The sequence below is a fragment of the Pan paniscus genome, chromosome 19 (genome assembly GCF_029289425.2).
Source record: "Pan paniscus chromosome 19, NHGRI_mPanPan1-v2.0_pri, whole genome shotgun sequence".
NCBI classification, from domain to species: domain Eukaryota; kingdom Metazoa; phylum Chordata; class Mammalia; order Primates; family Hominidae; genus Pan; species Pan paniscus.
Genome location: NC_073268.2, coordinates 65277733 through 65291359, shown reverse-complemented (window position 1 = coordinate 65291359; position 13627 = coordinate 65277733). Strand labels below are relative to the sequence as shown.

At 46.7% G+C, this 13627-nt stretch overlaps 1 protein-coding gene across 2 annotated transcripts in view; it reads left to right on the top strand.

The window, feature by feature from the left end:
* NDEL1 (nudE neurodevelopment protein 1 like 1) overlaps positions 1 to 10516 on the top strand; it is a 32340-nt gene extending 21824 nt beyond the window's left edge. Inside the window, exons 8-10 of one of the 2 annotated variants that reach the window (XM_034942402.3) lie at positions 2301 to 2452; positions 5605 to 5639; positions 9268 to 10516. In XM_034942402.3, the coding sequence (XP_034798293.1) occupies positions 2301 to 2452; positions 5605 to 5639; positions 9268 to 9275 (195 nt within the window). In that variant the 3' untranslated portion in view covers positions 9276 to 10516. The remainder of the gene's footprint in view (positions 1 to 2300; positions 2453 to 5604; positions 5640 to 9267) is intronic. The other variant, XM_034942401.3, reaches the window with a different exon arrangement.
* The last annotated feature ends 3111 nt before the right edge of the window (positions 10517 to 13627 follow it).

Sequence of the window (13627 nt, the reverse complement as noted above, 5' to 3'; positions counted from 1 at the left end):
ATTCCTCCTTTTTGTCCCAGTGGTAAAAGTGCAAATTCCTGTCCGTGGCTAATTTTGTCCATCTGTGCTTTGGATCTCATTTCTTCCAACCCGTAAATCTTTATTTCTCCTGTATTTCAGCCTTTTACTATATATGCGTTAATATTTATGTATAATGTTTATGTATTACACATTATATGTTATGTGTTATACAGGTATACTTTGATATTTCTGTATTACACGTTATCCATATAAATATATGTAATACTTATGTGGTACATATTACATACTTTAAAGCTTCTTGAAAGCGTGTCCCCATTTATTGTTAGCATTTTGACTGCATGCACACGCCCCAGACACTTTAGCCTGGGCTCTGTCCCCTGCTCATGCCGCTAAAACTGCTCACTGGTGATCTCAGTGCTGTCAAATCCTGTGGATGCCGTTCTGTCCTAATTTTACTTGAAGCATTCAACACTGACCGTTTTTTTTTTTTTTTAATGCCCTCTTTTCTCTCCTTCTCTGATGCTGTTTCATGGCTGCTCCCAACTTTCTTTCCATTCCTCTTAGTCATCTTGTTGGGTCTTCATCTGCTCACCCTTTCAATATTGGTTTTACTCAGAGTTCTGTCCTTGATTTTCTGATCTTAATCACAGCCATAGTTTCATCCACCCCTGGGTGTGGATGTCTTTCAAATCTTAATCTCTAGACCACCCTTTCCCCCCTCAAAAGACCTGGTGCTCGTGCTTGGATGTCTCACAGATGTCTCAGACATAAGTTGTGCCTGCCGTGTGATAGATACTCAGTATGTATTTGAATGAATGCGTGTCTTGAATATAGGAATCGAATGGCTCTCAATTTGTACTGTGTGTGTGTGTGTGTAGCTTTAATAAGCTGCTGAATTATTGCTGAATTATGCTTATTCAGAGTTTGTTTTACAAGGTCATTACCTCTCTTCCTTTTTTCTGTTGTCATTTTAGTAGGTCATTGTACTTTTGTCATAGGAAAGAAGGAGAAGAAAAAAGTTTGTCTGTTTTTGTTGCTGTTTCTTTTTTTTGAGACAGAGTCTCACTCTGTCGCCCAGGCTGTAGTGCAGTGGTGCTATCAAGGCTCACGGCAATCTCTGCTTCCTGGGTTCCAGTGATTCTTGTGCCTTAGCCTCCTGCGTAGCTGGGATTACAGGTGCATGCCACCACACCCAGCTAATTTTTTTTATTTTTTCTTTAGTAGAGACAGGGTTTTACCATGTTGGCCAGGCTGGTCTCGAACTCATGGCCTCAAGTGATCCACCTGCCTTGGCCTCCTAAAGTGCTGGGATTACAGGAATGAGCCACTGCACCCAACCATTGTTGCTGTTTCTGAATAGCTGTTATTGAAATGTGGCGGGAGGAGGTCCAAATGGATTCTCAAAGTGAAGTATATGTTACCTGTGGGTTTAATTTAGCTGTGCATTCCCAGTCCTTTACTGTCATGGATAATACACATGAATTGTGTGTATATATATGTTTTGCCATGGATAGTATTTTTCTTTTTGGAGAAGGAGGGGTTTGATTTGGGCAAAGTGTTTATGGGAAAGAGACAGCTGGTGAAGTCTGAGTGTGTGGAAATACATGAGAAACGCCTGATCTCTTCATGTCATCTGCGCTGGTAGAGCCCTGTGCTTGCCAGGTGTTGTGGTGACAGGTGCAAAACAAGGGTGCCCAATTTAGAGGTAAATGCTAAAAGGCCAGTGTCATTTGCGGGTGAATTATTTAATTACAGACAAAGGGTATCAGTTAAACATTTTACAGAGTGCTGTCAGAAATAAAATAGCTTTTAATTTCATGTAAAGTGTTGTAAATGTTCTCATCCATTCTCATGCAGTAGAAAAAATGAAGAACCTAGAGAAAGAATTGGCTACTGTAAAAAAAATTCTCAAGTGATATTTTTGGGTTTTTTAATAGTGCTTGCTCCCAAAACACACCCTGCCCCCCAACACCAACTAACAGTCTACAGCTTAGAAACGAGCAATGGATAGGGTCAAGAGACCTGGGATCTGCTGTTCCACCTCCTGTACCACACTTTTTTTAGTTGTAAGGGGAAGATTATATGTATTTCCTTCAGTAATGCTAAGAGGAGGAAACAAAATATTCTGAGGTCATTAGAAAGGGAGCATAAGTATTCCCCCTTTTTATTAGAAAGTTGATTGATTATGGCTGAACTAACCACCATTATCAACTGAGATGAGTAAGTCTCGAGGCTTGAAATAGAAATGGTTTGAAATGCAAATTTTTATGTGCAGCTACTGTTTTGACAACCATATCATTCCTTCTTCTTTTTTGTAGGCTTTAGAATCCAAATTAGCAGCTTGCAGGAATTTTGCAAAGGACCAAGCATCACGAAAATCCTATATTTCAGGGAATGTTAACTGTGGGGTGCTGAATGGCAATGGCACAAAGTTCTCTCGATCAGGGCATACATCTTTCTTCGACAAAGGGTAAGTCCTGAATGTTTTAAGTGATAATTTTTTGAGTAGTAAAGTGACAGGTTAGTAAGTGAGCATAATGAAGCCTTGAAAAGGTAAACTCAGCTTGACAAACCTTCCCGAAGCCTGTTATCATTCTAATCTTAGGGGACATGACGTCTATTGTTGTCCTCTAGTCCCCATGGAGTCTGTTGCCCCAGGAACCCTGAATCTGAGACTTCTGTCCTGGGAAGCAGACTCTTGAAAGGCAGCAGTGTGAGGCTCTGGTGAGTCAAAATGACTGCGATAAGGTCCCTGTTCTCCAGGTGCTTACAGGCTGGCAGACTTGGAAATATTTTTTTGGGGTAGAAGACAGCATCACAATTAAATATATGCAAACTCTGCAACAGACATCCCCTGTGAGAATTTTAGAGAAATATAAAGCCCTGAAGTACTTAGGCACTGGATCAAATACAGTTTAGGAGATACAACTTTTGTATAAAGTTAAGGCTTTTTTGAAGATTGAAATAAAATTGTCTTAAGGTTGAAGCATCCTTAATGCAAAAAATTTCAGTTAGTATGGAAGTATATGAACTAAAAAGTCATGGTTTCCTGCCTTCACACTGTTTCTGCATTCCTTACAGTTATTCCAAGGCATGCCAAATCATATTTTTATGCATCTGCTCTAAGTTGTTTGTAACACAGTTACGGGATTATACTTTAAATATTGCTTTGCAGTGTGCCTATCATGACTTCTATTGCCATTATCTTTCCATGTCGTGTATATTATTCTACCTCAATTTACTTATTTATTTTTAAATACTACATGGTAATACATGGTTGTACAAGTATGCCTTAATATAGGTCACTATTAGGACCTGTGGCCTGGGATGCTCACGGTGTTGCCTAAGGTAGTTGTTATTGAAACAGCCAACAGGCACCCGTAATCCTTGGCCACTGTCTCTGCTTTGAGTCAAAGAGGTAATTCTTGCTTGTTTTTCTCTGAAAGCAGAGCAGGTACAACTCTAGAAACGCTCACAGTTTCTGAAAGCAGCTGGTGTTTTCTGCCGTCCTCAATAATTATGGCACACGTGTAAAGGAGCAGATTCGACACACGGTGCACTCTGAATAGGCTCTTATCCTTGCAGTGGAGTGTTTTGGTTGATCTCTGTCCCTAATTTTACCCTGGAGTATATACATTTCATTAAGGATTTTGTATTAAAAGCACATCCTAAAACATCACTATACAAATTAGAACTTTATTCTTTCTTAAAAAATTTGTTTAAATAATTTTTGTTTTCTTTTGAAGAGATGGGGGTCTCACTCTGTTGCCTAGGCTGATCTCAAACTCCTGGGCTCAAGTGATCCTCCTGCCTCAGCCTCCCAAAGTGCTGGGCTTGCCGCTGCGCCCAGCTGAAATCAGAACTTTATTCTAACCATTGGGTTTCCTCGGGTGGAGTAAACATAAAATTGATTTTCCTCAGGCTTAGGAGTTTCAGGCAGACTTGAGGCAGCCCTTGTTTTTATACTGGAATGATAAATGGAATGACTGGATGGTTTTACATGAGCGTAGCCATTTCCCCTGAATGATATGGAGAACTTTTAGGGTAGTCTTCATAAATGTTGGAAGCAGTGCCTAATTATTTTTCCCTACAACTTATAATGATCCTCTACTAGAGTAGTTATTAGTTTCTCCTTGGAATCGTATTTCTTGATGGGCCGCAGGTGCCTTTCATGAGAGCAGGTGTGAATCATAAATGGATAGGTCGGACAGGTGCCTGTGCGTGTGGAAGCCCTGAAGAACAGTCACGAGGAGGGAAGGATGACACTGTCTGTTCAGGGTCGCTACTCCTGCCTGCCACTTGCCTCCCAAGACAGAGCACCAGGGCAGGGATTGCCAAGAGGTGAGCCTGCTCTGAGGGAGATGTGGGGACCTTAGGGTGAGCTGAAGCCAGGAACAGGCCTTGGGCACACTGACTGCACCCCTGCCCCTTGAGAGCATCCGAGATGTAAGTGTAGGCTTTACTTCCTGAGCTGAACCCTGAAATGTGCTGTGCTTCCCAATCGGAACAGTTGCAGATACTGAGTTTTGGTTTTAAATGGTAGACATTTTACATTGTGCCTTTTCTATTAAGAAATATGCTTTTGTGGGCTGGCTGTTGTGTGAGTATTTAGCTTATATGATAAGTGGATTGTGTATGCGCACTGAAATATTAACCTACTGTTGCTGGAGTTGTCTTTCTAGTTGCTGAGGATAACTCTTTTGTGGGTTTTGTTGTGTTTTCACTTTCTTGCCGCTTTGCTTCGATTCCGGCTTTTGGCCTGTCTGGCTTTTTACCTCTGGCTTTTCTTCTGCCGACCTGTTGACCAGATAAAAACCAAGATATGTTGTGTAGCAGCCGCAAAAGGAAGGGCAGGATATCCCACTTCCCAGGTCCATTATACACTCTGGCAGGTTAAAAACACAAAAGCCTGTCTGTATAGAAGTGGAGAAGTATTGCTTGTAGTTTCAGCATGAGAAAAGTGCCCCATTTGAAAAAGCCCTCCACTGCAGAACCTGCCTGCCCTCCCTCTCACTCCTGAGGAGTCTGTAGCACCGTGGCGATGGCTCACTAGTGCTGCCAGAAACCGGCGGCAGAATTGTTTGGGGGAGAGACATCATCAAAGTAGGTTTGTGTGCGTGTGCATGTGTGCGGGTGTACATGTGTTCACCTTCCCACCCGCTGAAACTTCAGATGCAGTGAAGCCTTCTCACATAAAACAATATACCTTAACTGGGCATATTGCTCTGTGGCATTCAAAAGTATTTTGTAAATTCTGGTCACTTGAGGGCTTCTTGGAATCAGGATTTTGTCTAGTCTGTGAGCACTTCTGCCAGTTCCTGAAACATGGGCTGCTGTGCCTGCTTCCCAGGTGCCGAGCTGTTTCCTTCAACCATGGTCACCCTTTGTCTCACCATCTGAAAGGACACACATTTCATGTGGAGTGTGGTCGCTTGGAGTCTCTCAAAAACACTCTTTTTTTCCCATAACTTTATGTAGTTTCTTAGGTAACATGTGCTCTATTTTTGTAAGCCACTCTGAGTTCTTTTGGGCTGTGTGTAGGTGGGCATGGACTAATTTTAGAGCATGATGTGGAAATAGTATTTGTATTACTATTTAATATGTTTTCCTTTCTTTTATTAGGCAAGAAAAAGTCATATTTCCCACGTTGTTCATGGGTAACTGAATTTGTTTGCTGTGCTCTTTTTCATTCTTTCTTAATCCTGGTGTGTGGTGGAAGACACATTAACAATCTGGTTTTACTAACTGCATGGGGCTGACTCAGCTTTAACCAACTTACAGCCCATCAGTGAGCTTTCACGGTCCTGTTCGACTTGACTGTATGCCGTTATTAGTTCAGCTGTGAGAAACAAGAACAAATTAGTTGCAGTGGTCCTGGGGTGGCTGGGAGTAGCATGCCAGGTGGCCCGCCTGAGATGGGCTAGGGCGCTGTAGTGTTGATTTCAGAGTCTGGCGATGGGGGTTTGAGGTCACTGTCAGGCCCTGGGATCACCTTTGACTGTCTTCCTGGGACTGGGGTTCTTCCCGTTACCCAGTTGCTTCTGTTTTCTCAAGTCAGGCACCAGTGTGAGCACTCCCTCACCTCTGCGCTCACGCATGGAGTCCCCAGTTAAAATGGAATGGTACATGGGGACGTGTGTAAGATCTGCCTTACATTTCAGAACTGCTTTGCAGTTTGCAGAGCCTGGGCTGAGAATTGGAGCAGGCTGGAGCTGCTCTGAGCCCACACTCATCCACTGAAATAGGAGACTCAGGTGTGGCGTGTGCCTGCCTGCAGGCTCTTCTGGATAGCTTGAGCCCACCCTCCTGCCCTCTCCAGTGTCCTCATCCTTGCTGCTTTGACAGAGTTAATGTTTCCGTCCTTCATCTCAGCTGCTTTAGATTTATTGTCCTGAGTAGCTTCTAAGTGTGCCTTGGCTCTTCCCCCTTTTCACTTCTTCCACTGACATTTTACAACTGACCTTAGCACTTTTTCTTAACTGGATTCTCTATATTTCAGTCTCCTTAACTAGTCTTTGGTGGTAAGATCATGAAATTTTATAGCTCTGGAACCTTTTTTTTACATATGTGATTCCCAGATCTGTATCTTCAAGCCTGCCCCATCACTCTTCCTTCAGTCCTGTCTTGTGCACTGGGACATTGCCCTGTGGCTCTTTGCTGCTCCCTGAAACTGAATCTGTTGAATATAGAGTCTCTTCTCTTGCAAATCTTTTCCCCATGCACAGCTTTGCAGGCCTCTGAAGGACTTCACTAGACCTGTCATCCCATCTAGAAGGCCAGCTTTCTTCTCTCTGTGTTCTTTAACTTTCTACTTTTTGAGTCAGGAGAGAGGCGCTAGGTGAGACCCTGGTGGATTGATGTTCTCTCTCTACTCCACCCACCTTCACATTAAGCGTTCCATTTCTGCCCATGTAGAAATTTACTGGTTCTCTCTTTATAGTCTGGGCTGCACCACTTACTTTTCCCATTAGAGCCGGCCTGCATTGGAGTGCCGAAGTGGTTGCTTCTGAGGGCTGCTAGGTGGCCTCTGACCAGGAGGAGACTAGAAAAGGGTCCTGGCCTGGGCATCTGGAGGCAGCTGTGGCCCCGACTTCCCCATCAGTGGCTCACTAGGTGAGCCTAGGCTAATGGCTGGACCTTCTCTTGCTTTGGTTGCCTTGGCAGTGGAACAGTGGGATGAACCTGTTGTTCCTTACGGTCCACTTGAAAATGCCAGAATCCCATCCTCAACCTGCTCGAGGAGCCATCTCCTAGTTGCTGCTTTTGCACACCCCCGTGGCCCAGGTGCCAGATTCTTCTTGGCATCCAATGGTGCTCCCTTTCTGCCAGGTTCCGGGCGCTGTCTGCAGTACAGGTTTAGGGGCTTGCCTGCCACTGTGATGTGTGAGGCCGGGAATCTGAGGTTCACACGTGCTGAGAGCTGCAGGCATTTGTGGGGCCTGCCTGGTTGTCCCTGAGGTTTCTAGGAGAAGCAGGTGTCAGGGACTCTGGGACTAGCCAGACAGATGGAGCCTATTATATGAGGGCTACCGTGGCAAATAGGATATGGCCTTGGCCCCGGAAGAGGCACAGGCCTGTGACCTTGGGAGAGTGGGAAGGATGATTTCAAACTTGCAAATGTATTGAAGCTCAAAAATCAGACCTAACCCAGTGAGGAAAGAGACAATCTGGCTGTTTGTCGTCGAAGTAGGACAGTGTGCAACAGGGAGAAATGACATTTGTCAGAGCCTTTCTCCTGGGGCTCTTGGTCTCTGTATGCGTGGTTGGAATTTAAACTCCACATATGTACTCTGAGTTTAGTTTCTTTAGACATGAACTTTGTTTCTTCCAAGTAGGCAGGGACTATTTGTCAAGTCTCTGCATGCCTGTTTCTCTGTGAGGTTATCCTCGCCCCGTCAGTGTACGAAACAGCTGTCTCTGCAGGGAGTGTGTGTCGGCATTTTTTTTTTTTTTTTAAGGAGAACCTCTCTCCATGAGTCTGTATTTAGCTCCCTGGAGCCGTCTGATGAGCGGGTGGGGGCAGTAGTGGGCAGGTGTGGTGCAGTGTGGCCCCTTGTCGTAGTTGGCTTTATCTCCCAAATTGCTAGTGGGACAAATTTTCCTAGGAAGCTTTTCAAGGTGGAAAGGCTGAAGTGGCTCCTGAGAGAGGTTCCAGGCTGCACACTCCCTCCCCCTCTTGCTGCTTCCTGTGGCTGTGCTGCATGGTGTGTGAGGGGGATGCTGGGGGGGCTCCCTGCATCGCTGGGCTCCGGGTGCGTGAGGGGGATGCTGGGGGGCTCCCTGCATCGCTGGGCTCTGGGTGCGTGATGGGGACGCTGGGGGGCTCCCTGTGTCGCTGGGCTCCGGGTGCTGGGTCCTGGCTGCAGGCTATTGGGTTGGGCTGGGCTGTCTGCACACGAGTCTGCGTTGAAAAGCCTACTCATCTGGCGTTGCTTGCTAAACAATTTTTAAAAGGTTATTTTTCTCCACATTATTAAGATATTCATGTATTAATACATTATATTTGGAAAATGTAAGGAGATTTGGAAAATGATTAAAAAAGGATAAAGTAGTAAACAAAATTCACCCACAGCCCAGAGGGAAGAAAAGTAACGATTCTTAAATTTTCTTTTTATGATATATATGATCCTATGTACATATATGTTGGTGTGTGTATATATATATGTGTGTGTGCGTATATATAACGTATGTATATATACATTGATTTATACACACTCCCCCTCTGCCCCTGCTTTGTGGATTTAGCTGTATGGATAGTAATGTCTGTCTAAGGGGCTATAGTCTAGAATCTAGAATATACACTATTTGCTTTTTTTTCTTTCATATCATTGAATCTACAGAGTTTGGTAACCTGCATCTTTTTCCACTTAGTGTTAGTTACATTCTGAATATTTTCCCATGCTATTAAAAAACTTGTGGAATGTGTTTTTAATGGCTGTGCAGTATCTTATTGTTCAGTTGTACCATTATTTATTTAACTAGTTCCCTATTGCCAGGCATTTAGACCTGCTTTATGGGGAAAGAATCAGGACTGTGGCTTCCGTGGCCAGTGTGCGGCAGTTGCCAAACAGGTCATGTGGTCCTGGTTCCCCAGGATTCCCAAAGGCTCAATTCTCTAACCAGCTGGTGCTTTCTAGGCAGCCAGTGCCCCTTGGGCCATCAGGACCCTACAGCCTGCGAGGAATAGTTTTAGAAAGCAGATGAATTTCCTATTGTGTGTGAGTGATTTTAAATGAGTTTTTCTTTTCCCCTTTCTTCCCTTCTGTGCTCTGGTTGCTCCCACAGGGCAGTAAACGGCTTTGACCCCGCTCCTCCTCCTCCTGGTCTGGGCTCCTCGCGTCCATCGTCAGCGCCGGGTATGCTGCCTCTCAGTGTGTGAGTGCCCAGCCTCCAGGTGGGGGCTCCTGCCCTCCTCCAACAACCCAGGACACCCACGCCTCACCCCTCGGTGCCTGGGCCCAGCCCCGTGCCCCTCCGTCTGCCTCCGCACAGCTGGCAGAGGGCAGGCTGCATGCAGTGGCGGCTACTGGGCCCTGCCCAGCCCCGGAACTCTGCGCGATATCAATACTGGCTATTTTCTCTTCTCGCCGTAGTGCCGTTGGTTTCACATGATTGCACTTTTGTGGGTCGCAAGGTGATACATACGTGTATTACTTGGTCACTGGATGCAGAAGTACCCATTCATCACACCTGCCTCATAGACCCCACTCTGCTGTACTGATAGGATTTAGTTGTGTTTAGGACATTGCAAATCTTCTAGAAGTTCTCCCCCAAATCAGGTCAATGTGTGCCCTCCTGAGCTCCCTCCCACCCAGGCATCTCCAGTGCTCATGATCATGTGTCCCCCAACTCCACCCCTCACAGTTTGGGCCTGTTTCTGGCAAAGAGTCAGGAAGGTTACTGAATTAGGGAACATTTTCTGCACCTTCTGATTTTACTTAAGCAGCTACCATTCCATGGACTTGCCTCCCAGAGCAGCACAATGCCCGTCTGAGCCCCACGTGGCAGGAGCCTCTGGGACGGGGCACACACAGGCCCAGCCTCTGTGCTGTCTCCTCCTCCGTGCGCCTCAGACTCGGGGTGAGGGAGGCGGGCAGCCTCTCGCCAGCCTTCCCGTCCTTCAGTTCAATGACATCTTTGGAGTGTTTTTGTTTTCTCTTCCAAGGGCCGTCCCGTTGTGTTAGGAAGGGTGAGTGGCTGGTTCCAGGGTGGGCCGGTGCCAGCTCCGGGGTGGACTGAACAGCGGCGGCTGTCCCTGTGCATCCTTTGATTACTCTCATGCTGCATTTACTGTTTACATTTGTTTTATTGTACATAGGTTTGTAAACATTATTGCCTGAGATATTTGTATATAACTTGGGCTTTGTAGCTTTTATTTATTCAGAACGCATATGGCATGTTAATGACTCTGATGGTGTCCTCCTCTGGGCAGCTGTATAGGATCATCATGTGGTTACAAAAAATACTTCCCTCAAAAAAAGTCTTTTAATGTGGAAACAATAAATTTCACAGAAAAAAAGGATTGACGTTGCTTTATTCAGTCTCTGCCATCCCATGAGAGGAGAGCTGGGGCCCGTAAAGCCAGGTTCCAACGTCACTGCTGCTCTGACGTGGGACATGCGATGGACGGACAGCAGCTGTGGAATGGGACAGAGATCAGGCGGCCTCCGGAGATGTCTTATGTGCGGAGCGGGCGTCCTCATGCTGTTTCTTGGCACTGGCTTCTGGGCTTGGCTGTGATTTCCAGGAGCAGTTTGAGAATGGCCTGGGCCCCATGTGAAAATCTGGAAGGAAGGACCAGGATGTTGAGGGCGGAAGTTCACAAAGTCCCAGAGTAACTGGGATGGATCCGGGACCTGGTCCTGCAGCTGTGCTGCCATTCATGACAGATGTTGTCATTCTGGGATTAGAAGTCGCTTCAAACCGGCACTTCTCCTCATCCCTCAGGTTAATGCTAGCAAGTGAGAGAAGGTGTCAGATATTTGATAGCAAGACACATTGAAGAACGCGTAAACTGGGGGTCTGTGTGAATGCATCAGATTCTGAGCACTGTTTGCTTAGAACAACAGAAACAGTACATTTTATAGTTTTAAAACTGTAAGTAACTGAAAACGATGTGAATCAAAACCCTAAGAGACTTTGGGAGGCCGAGGCGGGCGGATCACAAGGTCAGGAGTTCGAGACCAGCCTGACCAACATGGTGAAACCCTGTCTCTACTAAAAATACAAAAATTAGCCAGGCATGGTGGCAGGTGCCTGTAGTCCCAGCTACTTGGGAGGCTGAGGACCGAGAATCGCTTGAACCTGGGAGGTGGAGGTTGCAGTGAACTGAAATCATGTCACTGCACTCCAGCCTGGGTGACAGAGCTAGACTCTGTCTCAAGAAAACCCACAAAAACCCTGAGTGAATAAGAACTATTAAGTAGGATCCATTGTCAAACATTTCTCTATTAATCTATAGACAGGAATATCTGCTGTTAGTTCCTGGAGATTTTGTCCTGAGCTGAGTCTCCAGGGACACTCGCAGTGGGTGTGTGCTGTGCTTGGCTGAGCTGCAGTGCTTGAGAGGACAATCCTAAGCCTCTTGTTGATGTGCAGCAACTTCATCTTCTTTCCCAGCCCTCATTGGAAGGATTGGATTAGATGAGAGGTTTCAGCATTTAGCCGACCTCTTCATGTAGGAACCCCAACTAAAACACAGCAAGCAGGGCTTTCACTCTGGTTAAAGCACAGTTCATGTTTGGAGCCCTGAATCTTCGTCCCTGGCTCCCCAAATGATTTCTCACTTCCTTTGCATCTGAACACCCTGGGCTCCTCTTATCCAGACTGTTCTGCCAATTGCTGGTCACTCAGTTGATAGCTGGAGGAAGGGCCCTGGCTACAGGGGCCCACGTGTCATCCACTGCATGTCACCACTGCTCTAGGTCCAGAAGAGCCTGGGCCAGGTCCCTGGAGGGGTAGCAGCGTGCTGTTGGGCTTATTTTTGATCCCTTTGGGAAGAGACTTTCACTTTAAAATTAAAAAAAATTTTGTCCTAGCCAGTCTAATTTAGCAGTGGGGGGTTATATACCAACTTTAGTGACTTTTTTTTTTTTTTTTGAGATGGAGTCTCGCTCTGTCGCCCAGGCTGGAGTGCAGTGGCATGATCTTGGCTCACTGTAACCTCCACCTCCCGGGTTCCAGCGATTCTCCTGACTCAGCCTCCTAAGCAGCTAGCGCCCGCCGCCATGCCTGGCTAATTTTTTTTTTTTTTTTTTTTTTGTATTTTTAGTAGAGGCAGGGTTTCACCATGTTGTTCAGGCTGGTCTTGAACTCTTGACCTCAGGTAATCCACCCGCCTCGGCCTCCCAAAGTTCTGGGATTACAGGCGTGAGCCACCGTGGCTGGCCTTAGTGACATTTTTTTTGTGGCTCTAGCAGCTCTTGGCAAATGATCCCCCGTGAAGAAAGCAGCCAACTCCCTGGCTCATCTCCCGCTTTCTGTTTGGACTGTGGGGTGTAAGATGCTACTTTGGACATGGTCAGAGAGAGCATCTGCCACCTGGCATGAATGCCGCTACGTACCGTTTCCCTGTCTAGCTGAAGAGTGCCTCTGGGTAGAGTGCCTCTGTGTGGGTTTTCTTCCTGGAGCTGCCGGGTACCTGGTTTTGCATGGCTCTCCATGAAACCTCGGGAATGAGCCCTCCTTGAGCCGCGTCTGTGTGCCGTTCCTCCCTGCTGGTGGGGCTGATCTCCCGGGTGGTGGACAGCCTCTTGCCTCCAGGTGTTTTCATTTCAGCCGCTCAGTCCTATCCCTTGCTCCCAAATATTGTCTTACAAGAGAGCAGTAGCCAGCACTCCACTTCCTTCAGCCCAGAGTGGCCAGAAATGATCCCTGACCAACGCAGCTGAGACCCAGGAGCCAAAGCTGGGACCTTGAGTCACAGTGAGGCCTGCAAGAACTATACAGAGGTGACCTGAGGACAGGACACAGTGCTCTGACCTCAGGTGGCAGAAAGGACAATGGGCCTGGGTTTGAGTTGACTGAGCTTGCACGGCTAATTCATGGTGAAGCCAGGCTTGGGCATGAGCCGTCTTTTTTCTGCTGTGCCTTTCCAGACTTGAGGCCTCACTGGCCTTGACTCCCACGCTCTGTCCTGTGCCTCGGGAGAGGAGTAGGTTTTGAAGGCTTGGAAATGACGAGCGGCAGGACCGGCACAGCCTTTGCAGCAGGAGGAATCGGTTCACGTAGCCTTCCTCCTGTGCCCGCTGCGCATGCTGACTTCACCTTTCTTGGCAGCTGCCCCAGAGATGCCACTAGTGTGCGTCTCCTGAGGGCCAAGGTGGAAGCTGGCACTTCTGGGAGAGGGGAGGCATCCTGGGTGGAGCCACAGCTTTAGGGAGCACCCAGTAGCCAGCTCTGCCCCCTCCCGGACTGTAACAGTGTTGTGCCCTGTCTCGTGTGTGTTGGTGATACAGCATTCCTGAAAAGCAGATTCCAGTGAGGCTCCAGAACTTCCTTCTAAGCTGCTGATGCTCATTCTGCAAGTTTTTTTTTGTTGTTGTTGTTGTTTTGAGACAGATTTTCGCTCTTGTTGCCCAGGCTGGAGTGCAATGGTGTGATCTTGGCTCACTGCAAGCTCTGCCTCCATGGTTCAAGCGATTCT